Here is a 13,083-nt window from a genome sequence, read left to right on the forward strand (position 1 = left end):
AATTATTTTTTAATAAAATGTTTTAATAATTTTTTAATTCTCGACGATAGTATTTATTTATATTTATACATTAATCTAAATAAATTATTGATATTTTTTTTAATACAAAAATTATTGATATTTATGAATCAACACAATATTATTGAAACTTAAGCATGATAATTTTGTTTATCAACAAATTCAAGAAATAAAAAGCAAAAAAGATAGAGTTGTATAAATAACGTGACATAAGATATTTGTGTTTTTATTCCTCACTCATACACTCTTTCACTACTTTCGAGTCTATCTCATTCTCTCTCCTCCCTCTCTCCCATCACGCAAACAACCGCTTGAACCCTAACCCGTGTATGCGTTTTTGAAAGCTGATACACACAGTGTATGGTTTCAATTCTTTCTTCCTAGGTCATGGCTTCCGACACCGCTTCTCGTTCGAGTTCCGCGGCCGATTCCTACATTGGCTGTTTGATAAGTTTGACGTCCAAGAGTGAGATCAGATACGAGGGCGTTCTATACAACATCAACACCGATGAATCTAGTATTGGGTTGAAAAATGGTACCTATTTCGCTTCTCTCGTTCTCGTAGATCTTTCACATGTAGATAGATACAAGCTTGTTGTTTATTTATTATTATTATTGTTATATTTTTTTCTCGTTGGGAAGAGATTGATCTGGATTTGTTTTGTTATGGGTTTTCTGTTGATATCTGAAATGGGTCTGGCTGTATGTGGCTTTGGGGTGTGTTTGGATTTGTAATATCGGTGAATGATATCTGATTTCGATGGTTGTCTGTGGTTTGAATTGTTGGCCGTGAATGTGATTTTTGCTGGATAATATTTTTCTAGGGTTTTATTTGGTTATGAGTCTCGTTGTTTGGTTTCTCGTTGAGTTTTGTTGATTGTTTATAAATGTTTATATGGAGGGGTAGGGGGTGTTGATTGTTTATAAATGTTTGGATGAGGTAAGAAATGGCTTGAACTTTTGACTGTTTGGGGTTTCGTGTTGTAAAGATGATGAAACAGGTTTCAGAATTTTTTCGGTAGCACACTTGCAAGGTTTTATCTTCATGCATGTGTGTTGTATTGAATGGTGATTTGATTGTGAGTTCTTAAAGCATGTTATCTGCAATCTTTAACGTGATTTAGGTGCTTTGGAAGCAGCTCGATACTTTGTTTAGGTTTTGAATTGTTATTCTTTCGTTGTGCGTTATTCTTGCTGGTTGGTGATTTATGTGTGTGAATTGCTCTTTTGTTGCTGTGTGTCACTATTTGCTTGATGATCCTTGTTGTTAGATTTATGGTTTCTGCTTGGTGATATAGCAGTTGCAGGTTTTGTCATGGTTATAGTTTTTCAAACTCTGCTCGTGGGGGTAATGACCGTTAGAATATAACAGCGTGTTATGCTCCATTTTAAATGACTTTTTGTCGTGTTGGCTTCGTCCAAAAGAATTGCAGTAATCATCCAAATTTTTTATACTAGTCAGTTCTTTTTTATGGAAGTAACGTAATGATGTTATTATCGAAATGATTTAATTAAATGTTAAAGAACGAAACCACGTAATTACACATATTTTTTTTCCATTATGGATACTTTATTTCGGCGAGGATAAGAATTATTGTACTTATTGCTATAAAAACGCAGCATGCATATATTTTAGAACACCAAAGGAAAGAACTTTTTTTATTTATATTTTCTAAAAGGCGGCGGCCCAGTGTACAAATTTTCCCTATATACATTATTTCAGCACGTGATAACGAGGCCGTAAGTAGGGTTTCCGTGATTGAATAAAACTTACCTAAAGCTTAGAAACCAAATTATTCTGTCTTGTTTTTCTTGCATGAAGTTTGGCGCCGTCAATTTGGTTTTCATTCGTCAATCTGATACCGAATCAAACTCATTTTTTGATGAAGATCTATGCTTATTGTTCTCAGTGTTATTGAATATCCGCCATGGCGGATATCAGCGACGATTTTTGGGCTTGCTGCAATGTTAAATATCGTCCTTTGTCCCGTTTTCCCCCCGCCATAATTCGCTATGACGGGACCCCAAAGGGGCCGGTATGTAAAGATTTTGGCTTTATGCCATCGACGACAACACTGATTGTTCTTCATATGGAATTGTTCAGGCCAATTTATTGCTTCTGTTAGGACTTCTAGACTAGTTTTGTCAACAGGCAATTCAAAATATGAAGTTGGGTTTTTCTCGAAGGAACATGGCTTGGTGAAATGTATCAATTTGAACCTAATCTACTGAGATTGTATCAGTTCTTTGATGAATTGTTTGATTTGTCAATTTTTCTGTCAAATCTAAACTACTAGTCCATAAGACAAACACCTCTACTTTCTGTAAATATAGTATTTTCATAATTTTATGTTGCTATACAGCTTATATCTATGTTTATTTGGTCGCAAGATGGCTTAGTGTAGTGACTTTTTTTGTGGTTGTTGGGCAGTCCGCTCTTTTGGAACTGAAGGAAGGAAAAAGGACGGTCCACAAATTCTGCCAGGTGACAAGGTCTATGAGTATATACTCTTCCGTGGGACGGACATCAAGGTAACATATATGGAACTTATGCAAGCACCTTTTCAAAATAACTACTGATCACTTCAGAAAGAATGACATTAATTTCTTTGGAATATTTCTCTGGGGAATGTTTTATCCCTGAAGCATTGTAATATTTGGTCATCAGCAGGCTTTATGACATTTATTTTATCTCGATCCTTTTCCTAGTACAAGTTTGCAAATAACATCTAATATCTGTAGATATAATAACAGTCAGAAGGAAGCGGATCCAGCTTTACATTTATAGATATTGTTATTAAATGACACAAGATGTATTCAATTTATGTGCAATTCGTATGAATGTGATAAGCTGAAACATATTTTATACTTGTTTATGCAGGATTTACAGGTGAAATCTTCTCCACCTGTCCAGCCTACTGCACCAACAAATACTGACCCAGCTATTATTCAGGTTGATGATAGCCTTTTTGAGTACACATTTTGCATATAAAATTATTAGTATCCTAATTTCTGGAGTTGTCTTGCAGTCTCAGTATCCCCGCTTAGCCACACCATCTACTAGTTTACCAGCTGCAAGTGGATCTTTGACTGATGCTAGTCCTCATACAACACAGCTCGGACACCCAGGGTCAAATTTTCAAGGGCCTTTGTATCAACCTGGAGGAAATGTAGTATCATGGGGAGCTTCTTCGCCTTCTCCAAATGCAAATGGTGGTGGGCTTGCTATGCCAATGTATTGGCAAGGATATTATGGTGCCCCAAATGGGCTTCCTCAGTTACATCAGCAATCCTTGCTACGACCTCCTCCTGGCTTATCCATGCCTTCATCTATGCAGCAGCCTATGCCTTCATCTATGCAGCAGCCAATGCCTTCCTCTTTGCAGCAGCCCATGCCTTCATCTTTGCAGCAGCACATGCCTTCATCTTTGCAGCAGCACATGCCTTCATCGATGCAGCAGCCATTGCAGTATCCCAATTTTAGCCCTTCTTTGCCAACTGGGCCTTCAAACTTTCCAGAATTCCCTTCAGCTTTCCTCCCTGTGGGTACTAGTTCCCCTAATATAACATCTACTTCTGCACCTCCATCAAATCTTCCAACTACAATTTCACCTCCAGCACCTTTGGCCACACTAGCTCCTGAAACTTTTCAAGTATCAGTTCCAAACAAGACACCAACTGTGTCCCTTCCTGCAGTCACACTAGGTGCTAGCTTGTCATCACTAGCTTCTTTTACCAATGGTGGTCCCGATGTGAGTGCTGCTGTACCAACTGCTAATAAACCTAATGCAATTTCAGCTCCAAGTTTTTCATACCAAACTGTACCCCAGCAGATGGCTCCTTCAATTGTTGGCTCTTCGAATTCTAGCCGCACAGAGCCACCTGTCCCTTCTCTGGTAACCCCAGCTCAATTATTGCAGTCTGGGCAATCTGTAGTAGCTTCATCTAAGCCTTCACAAACCCCACATAAGGATGTTGAAGTGGTTCCGGTATCATCAACTTCACCTCCAGAGCCATCTGTTTCTGTTGCTGCTGAATCCCAGCCACCGATACTTCCGTTGCCAGTGACTTCACGGCCAGCTCACAGGGTATTCTTTTCTTGCTTTCTCTTTTTATCCATGCCTAGACACTTGCACAAATTTTGGTTTCATATGTGCTTGTAGGTATATAACTTTATATAACTAGCCCAATGGAGACTGGAGACCTGGACTTTTGTAAATAGATATATCATGTTTGTGACTAGGTGCTCAATGTCACCCTGTATGCTACACCTTGTCTATAAAGTTGCCTGCATGCACTTTTCTGATTTTTCTCTGTCCATTTCGTATTTGTTCATTCTCTTTGGGAGATTTTAAAGTAGGATTTGGCCTTAGTTTGATTGATAAACTGCCATATGCATGAATTGTGAAGATTGACGAACCATTGAGCTTCTGCAAGCATGTTTCTGTTCTTACATTTAGATATGTTTAACCATGTATACTACCCATACACTGACTGCACGTATGTGTATTTTATCATATTAAGTTCTCTTTTTATTGTCTTATCTTTTGATTTTGGACTCATGATCTAACATTTGGTTGCATTTACTCCAGCCTGGTGGAGCTTCTAGCCAAAGTCCTCACAACTATGGTTATAGGGGACGTGGAAGAGGAAGAGGAATCCAGGTAATGCTCTATTTACTACCTTGTTTAAGATGGAGCAGGAAAATTTTAGTTTCTCAGTAAGGAAGCCGATATTTTTTTTAAAGTCGGCACTCGAGAGGATTTATGGGAGGTGTATAGTTATTTTAAAATACTGGAGTTTACAAATCCTTATATTTTATCATTATGTCAAAATGATGAAATTTGTTTTAAGTATTTATTGTTTCATGATTTTTATTGAGTTAGCAATTTAGATTTTAGATTAGATAACAGTTAAAAGGAAAATGCAGGATGTATTTTGTCACTAATTTGGTATTTTTTACATAGATAATTTTAAGACTGATGTGACAATCCAGTTTACTTTTGTGTTATTTTTTAATATTGGAATTTGCGAATCCTTATACTTTACCATTGCGTCAAAATAATGAAATTTGCTCGAAGTATTTATTTTTGTGTTTTTATTGAGCTAGCAATTCAGATTAGATAAAAATCAAGAGAAAATGCAGGGTGTATTTTCTGTCACTAGTTTGATTTTCTTACATAGATAATTTTAAGGCTGATGTGACAATCCAGTTTAGGTATTGATACATGAATTAATGTTTTTGCAGGGTTTCCGCCCAGCTGAAAGATTCACTGAGGACTTTGACTTCACGGCAATGAATGAGAAGTTCAAAAAGGATGAAGTATGGGGTCACCTAGGTAAAAGTAACAAGAAAGACGGGGAAGAAAATGCTAGTGATGAAGATGGCGGTCAATATGAAGACGATGGCGATGTATCAAACTTGGAGGTTAAGGTGATTTTTTAGACTTCTCTGTAACTCAAAGCAGTCAGTTGTTTCTGTAAATGTGCTTATGTTGTCACACTATATGACTGTTCTTCATGGTCTCCACAGCCTGTTTATAACAAGGATGATTTTTTTGACTCACTCTCCTGCAACTCACTCAATAATGATCCACAAAATGGAAGGATTAGATATTCAGACCAGATCAAGATGGATACCGAGGTAATGTGTTATTACCACCTTGGGTGGGCCTCTATATAAATTAGCGGAGAAGGTAGAGGGACAATTTTTACCAAATCATTTGCTTTTTTATGATGCAGACATTTGGTGATTTTACGAGGCATCGTGGTGGCTGGGGTGGCCGTGGTCCATGGCGCGGTGGTGGTGGACGTGCTCGAGGTGGTGGTTTTTATGGAAGGGGGTATGGCTATGGTGGAAGAGGAAGAGGTGGACGTGGCATGTCTGGCGGTCGTTTTTAGATGGACGCCGCATTGCTAAGTTGTGGTGGTAGGCAGGTAAGGAACAAAATGCAAGCCACCCACTTTAAACGTTTATTGAGGCTATGCTTCAATGTTGTGATTTCTGTTGTTCTGTTTGGTCATAGAATAAGTTAGACAGATTTTTGGGTTATGTGGACCTATTTGCCCAAAAGAACCTGGTTTTGGTTTGGTGGAAAGAGGTTTCTCTACCATTTTCTATATTCATACATCTGGAATGCACAAATTCTAGACAAGTTTCTGGCGGTATGTTGTTTATGTATGTAAGCAATCAGCAGGTTTTCCATTTATGAAACGTGTCAAATTGTTTTGCATTGTAAATGCAAGTGACAATTTTAAGACTAAATTATACTTTGATACCTTATCTTTGTTGTGTTTCAATTTGGTCTTATATTTTGATTGTTTGGAAATGGTTCCTTGGTTTACAGTTATATTATTGTGCTCTTGTTTCTTGTTTTAAAATGATCAGTTATTTTATGATGTTATACCAAAGTGGTCTTGCTTGGTTTTAATGTGAATTTTGCATTTTATTGAAGTTTGCCACAACCTAAAAAAGGTCCACTTTGGTATAATGACCCTGTTGATATTATCAAATTTGATATTATAAATGCATTTATATCTAAGAAGTACTAGGCAGACATGCATCTGTCTTGAGAAAAAATTTTAAAATATTTTTCAATTGCTATAAACATGAAAATGTTTGCTCTCTATTATGTGCAAAGGACTAGATTATTATTATTTTTTTGAATAAAAAGGCTTCATTCAAGTTATTACTTACTACATTTTGTTGAGAAAAAAGGCAACTGAGGAAAGGAGCTAGATATTATGTTTTTTTTTTCTTTCTAGTTTATAGTCATTTTTGCTTTGGTGAATATCTTCAGGTTGATATTTAATAGGTGATGGTTGATACGGTGAATTTAAAAATTGAAAATTTGTTGAAAGTTAAAAACAACCATTGGTTTTGAAATAAACAAATGTAATGGTCAATATTTTGGGATTGCTCGTTTCACCATAATGGTGAATTTAAAAATTGTGGAAAGTTAAAAACAACCATTGATTTTGAAATAATTTTAGAAATATACTTCTTTTACACCTAATTCTTTTATAAGTCAACCAAACCTTCATTTTGTTAGAAAATAATAAACTTTTAGAATAAACTTTCAATTTGTATATGTTATGCATGTGTTAATGTGGATTATTATCTGGTCGGAACATTGAAGTTGGAGACTTTTTTTCTTCATGAAGACGGAGGAAAAATTTCCTCATGACACTTTGAGACGGAGATTAGGAAAGTATTCCTGTTTCGTGGATTCTCCGACTCTGCCTATATTATTTAACTTTTATATTTTATATATTTTATATTATATAATTATATAATTTTACATAAAAAGTATTAATGTATTAGAAAATAAAGAGTCATTAGTGAATCATTTTATTTTTATGTTTTATTGTATACTGTATTATTTTACTACATTAAGTACCCTACTCTAGAAAAGTGTACCAAATAAATAGAACGTACACATTGTTTTTTCCTTTTCATTTCTATCTTTGTCTCCTCCAGTCATTATCTCACTTGTTTTCATCACAATCACTCTCTTTTGTTCATCATGTTTATGGTAATTACTCTTTAAATTCATTTTATTTCTATTAGTAACACGCTTTTCATTCAATTAATAAATTAGTAGTTATGAATTTGTCACACTTGCACAGAATCAATCACTTGCGCTGGACGATAGCAGTACTGTGATAGTAAATTAGCGGAAACATGGTAGCAACAAGTTCTGTTAATATTATTTTTTATAGAAAAAAATTAGCAACAAGAGCTTTTTGTTTTTTTTTGTTATTGATGCAAGATGTATTTTTGTTTTTTAAAAAAAAAACAAAATATATTTATTTTTTTTAAAAGGAAAAATAAAATAAAATATTAGTGTCATAGTTTTGATTAAAAAGTATAAAAATTTCTTAAGATTCGATATTAGTGGGCATCTGTAAGAATGTGGATGAGGAAAAATACTCCCTTGTGGTGGGGAATGAGGACGAAGATGAGGAATAAATTTGAAGGCAGGTCGGAGAGCGGAAAAATATCCTCCAAATATTCCTTGTTCCGTTGACATCCCTATTAGTAACACTTTCAAAAAACATCGACAATGTAGGTACTAGGTAATTTTGTCTTTTCTAACAACAAAATATACTTACAATATGTTTTCTATTAAAATCAACATGAAAATTAAATTTTGAAAAAAATGATACATTTTATGGAGTCAAAGTCAAAAAAGTGCATGCACTAAAGTATTATGGTTTATCATCTATATTTTAAAACTACTTTTTGATAAAATGAGGACGATTGTACAAAGTGTTGTGGTGTGGTGCGTCAGAAAGTGTATTTCTCAATTTTAGAAATATTGATGTTTCACTAATGGTGCTATACAATGCAATTGAGACTATTTTCATGATATGCGAGGCTCTCGGCCAATGTGGTATCAAAGCCTTTCCCAACAGAGGGGTTACATATGGTACGAAAATAAGAATGTGAGTGAATAAGCGAGATACCACATAAACATGAAAACACCCGAACTAAATATCTAACCTATTATTACTACTTCTTCCTTATCGCTTCCCAAACTCTGTATAAAGATCAAGTCTCATAAAATAGAAAATCTTATTGAGTATTCTCATGTTCCAAAAGATGCTCAGATTGCTGAAATAATACCTACTCTTCTAAGTTCGTACAACATCTTAAAAAGACACATAAGTGTTACTAGATCTACATGGAGTCTTATCTCTACAAATCACCCTCATATGAAAGAGTATGTCTAATCATCTCAACTAGACCGGTCTAGTCTAAAGGCTACAAATCCGGAGCAATATGTAGATATGGATATTCCCTAGTATCTCATAAACCATTGGAAGAATGAAGAATATACATCCATACACTTTGGGGATGTCCGACTCATCCTCTCTCTCCATGGAAGGAAGAACCAACTTGACTTTTGCAAAATAACGCTACTTGACTCAAGCTACCTTCACTATGAAAATGCTACGATAGGAAGTGTCCTAACTACACTTTGCAGGGAGTGTTGTTTTCACCATTTTTCCAAATTATAACGTAAGTCTTAATGATAGTACTTTATCTACGAGACTGAAAGTACATGTCCAGATCACCAGATCTGACCAAGTTCCTGAAGCCATGTCTGTTACCCACCATCACCAAATAATATATCGCTTGCAAAATCACTCCATATATTTGCCTCTCTCAGAATGTTCTTCTGACTCGCTTTTGGTTATCACCAACAAAGAAGAAGACATATCCTCCATAGTTCAAATCCCTAGAAGGATTACAAGGGAAGAATTAACTCAACTAATTCCACTTGAATGGATAACCAACTTTGAAAGACTCCCTGTTGACAAAAGACCTATTCAATATCAAGAAGCTACTTTTAGAAGATCTGTTGACTGGACAGTTAAAACAATTTTCAAGAAGCCAGACGAAGGGTGAAACTCAACACCTTCTATCTTCCAAACAATGATGATTCAACCAGTTCTCAAAGAAGACTGATGTCCTATCCATGCTGCTTTAGCAAAAGGAAAACCCATCTACATTAATAATATAAATGGCCACTTCATATGGGTTGATCCAACAAAGTGTGACCCAGATTATGATTGTTGGATGCACGACGATGATATTGATAGGGAAATCATTTCTCCCAACAGAAATAAAAAGAGGACGTGTAAACCCTCTCCTTCTCCTCAAAGAAGATATGATCCAGACAATGGCCCACGAGTGGGAATCCATGGTAAAGAAAAGCCCCTCTCTATCTGCGAGGAAGGACTTAAAGTCCTCATGAAAGAAGGATGGTTACCACATGATGATCCGAACCTTGTTACATGGTCACCATCAGACCATTGGAAATTTCTACATCCTCTAGCAGATATCCAACTAATTCCTTGCTTTACGTACTCAGCCACATCACAAGAGTACAACCAACAATTTCCTACTTTGGAGAGAAAGATGGACCCCATCACCAATAGAACTTCCAAACCTTTCATTAATCCTAATGAATTCCATCCTAATGGAAAACTCAAACCTCTAACCCAAGATGAAGAAGTTTTGAATTGGAAATCATAAAAAATAGTGGCTCAAAATGATATTCTCCAAAACCTCGATAGAAAGGTGCATAAGATTGCTGATAAGGCAGATGAATCAGATGAATACCTTAAAGTTCTCTCTCAAAAAATGCAGAAGCACTACAGAATATTGAAAGCTGAAGTGGCTCAACTAGATCATGATCTAAGACAAATGCTAGGAGAAAGAGTATTTGGTATAACTTTTGACTGAAAAGAAAGGGAGTTCAGAAAACTACAAGGACAAGTGAAAGAGATGGATGATGACGTAAGAGCTTCTTGTGAACATAAGACCCAGCCTGCCAAAACCTTTTTCTTAAGACTTCTGTCTTTCCCTTCTTATTTCACAAAACCAGATATACCTTATCTGTTTTAGCCTACTCACGTCTCATCCACCCCTTAGTAGAAACATTGGATACCAGAAGCATACCGGCCACAACCTGATAGGCCTAGGGGTGCTCAAAACCAAACCAACCCAATAGAAAACCGCAAACCAAACCAAACCAAACCGAAACCGTAAAAAACCGCATTTAGTTCGGATTAGTTTGGGTCATCTTTTAATAAAACCGCACGGTTCGGTTCGGTTTGCGGTTTGTATTTTGTAAACTGAACCAAACCGAATCAAACCGCATTATGTTACAACCTAACTTTTACTTAACTCACGTCCAACCCAAACTTAAATGTATTATACCTTAGCCTTATGATTAAGAACAATTTTCTCGTCCTTACACATATGATTTTAGTCCTGATCTTTACAAATCTCTAATAGTATTATCGCGCCTTATTTGCCACATACATCTTCCCTCTTTTTCTATAATCTCTACTCTCTTATATTCTTTCTTTTTTACCTTCTTATTTTTATGCAAATGTTCCCTATTTCAGTTTCATTTTTATCGCACATCTTCTTATCTAATCTCTCAACTCTTTTGTTTTTTCTTTTTCACCTTCACTAATCTCTCCTCTCTTCTATTTTTTTGTTTCATTTCTAATAATTTTTATATTGTTTTATACTATTATTTTATGTTTATTATTTAACTTTTGTATAATTTAATTTTTACATATTAAATAGAAAGTTGTTGTCAAAATATGACGAGTTTTGTTGTTATTTGATAGTGTATGAATGTCTAAATACAAAGTTATGTTGTCATCTATATGTATGTATTGTTCAATAAAATATTTGTAAAAAACCGAACCAATCGAACCGAACCAAACCACATTAGTTTGGTTTGGTTCGGATTTTTTTTAAAAGCCAACCGAACCAAACCAAACCGCACGATTTTTTCTCTTGTGGTTCAGATGATTTTTTTCGTCAAAACCGCCCAAACCACACCGCGATCACCCATAGATAGGCCCCATGATGCCTTAACTTTCAAATCCAGAGAAAAAAAACCTCGCTTGAGTGCCTCATCCTCAGACTCTCATGATATTCCTGAAAAACCGCCTACCAGAATTCACAGGGAATAAAAAGTTCCTAACAAGGCTTTCGAAGCTATGGCAATCACCAGAAATGGTGATTTCCGCACATAAGATCCCCTTATTACTGAGTCTTTAACACAAAATGATGAAAATTCCTCCATGGAGGATAATATTGATTCCTATCAATGTTTATCCACTGAGAAAACACAAAGTTCTTTTCCTCCAGAATCAAAACAAGAATGTTAGAACAAAATTTGGTTTTGCATTCAATTTTTAGTTTTAATAATAACAACACATATATTTTATATGTAACAATTTTGTACTTTAATAGTTTCTTGAGTCTGTAGATAAATTATTTTGATTGATTATGAATTGCTATCTAAAAGATCATCAGAATCAACGCTGACACACCTCAGAAGAACTATTCATACATTTCTGAAGTAACATAAACAATTATGAAGAATGTTGAATGTTCGTTAGAAAAGGATTATCAAGTATTTCTAAGATCAGCCACTTTTCCAGATCAAAAGTCAAGATTTCAAAGCTCAGATATCAAGATGTGTCTTTCATATAAGCTGTTGCGTTCAACTCTGAAGACAAGGTTCTGACTCTAAGGAGTCTACTGCTTTGGAAAGTTTCACGTCACTTGTTCTCTTCTATTCTCTCACTTCTTAAGATCATAAGTATATCTCTAAGAAGAAAAGATCAGAAACTTGCGCTAGAAGAATAATGGTACAACTATACATTACTTTCTCCACTACTGCAAGGACGTATGTACGACCTCAATTTTTGTTTGCTCTTTATTTCCCACAATCACATTTGAGCAGTTATGTCAGCTTGAAAGGATAGTGACGTCTTGTCCTTCTCAACAGTCTACTTTTTTTAGGACTATATATAGAGGCATTCACCATTGAAGAAACAAGGTTCAAGAAGCTCAAATATCAAAAAAGAAAAAGTTGCTCAAACATTGTGAAGTTGCAAAACTACTGTTCAAACTTCAACGTGAAAGAAAAGCAAGAGAAACAAATCACATATATTATTTTATTCAAACACTCCATTGTGAGAAATCTATTTCTAAGAAAATCTCTAGAACACAAGAGCTATAGCTCATTATTTATGTTAACAATTATTCTTAAACTTTGTTTCATTTGCTTATCTATAAGCATTATTTGTAAACACTTTCTTTTGTAAATCTGTAGAGATTTGTTTTCCTCAAGTGACTAGGTTGTTAGTCTGAATATTTGAGAAGGCTAAGGTGTCTTTCTAGAATCTTAGAGGTTGTTTATAATCTTTCAAGATTAGTGGATTAAGTCATTTTCTAAGGCGAAATCACTTTGGCGGGTGGACAAGATTAACCTTTTCTAAGGTGAACTTGTATAAACCCAAAATGTCATTTCTCTTCTCATATTGTCTATCTCATTTGTTTTGGTGAATAGTTTCTCTAAAATTAAAAGTTTTTAAAAACCCTATTCAAACCCCTTTTCTTGTGTTTTTCTCAACCTTCGCAGAAGACAATCATATCCCAAGACTCTTCATGGAGAACATAAAGGAAGAATCCTTTTATGAAGAATCCCCTGAAGAAACCCCATTTGCAGAAAGAACTAAACC

The 13,083-nt window shown here is 35.2% G+C and overlaps 1 protein-coding gene across 1 annotated transcript; it reads left to right on the top strand.

The window, feature by feature from the left end:
• The first annotated feature begins 239 nt into the window (after positions 1 to 239).
• Positions 240 to 6,301, top strand: LOC131643771 (protein decapping 5-like). The gene is made up of 8 exons (XM_058914089.1): positions 240 to 553; positions 2,450 to 2,550; positions 2,900 to 2,971; positions 3,048 to 4,106; positions 4,611 to 4,682; positions 5,267 to 5,452; positions 5,552 to 5,662; positions 5,761 to 6,301. The coding sequence occupies exons 1-8, from the start codon at positions 406 to 408 to the stop codon at positions 5,917 to 5,919; spliced, it is 1,908 nt and encodes a 635-aa protein (XP_058770072.1). The 5' UTR covers positions 240 to 405; the 3' UTR covers positions 5,920 to 6,301.
• Positions 6,302 to 13,083: the final 6,782 nt, after the last annotated feature.

Source organism: Vicia villosa, linkage group LG1 (genome assembly GCF_029867415.1).
Source record: "Vicia villosa cultivar HV-30 ecotype Madison, WI linkage group LG1, Vvil1.0, whole genome shotgun sequence".
NCBI classification, from domain to species: Eukaryota; Viridiplantae; Streptophyta; class Magnoliopsida; order Fabales; family Fabaceae; genus Vicia; species Vicia villosa.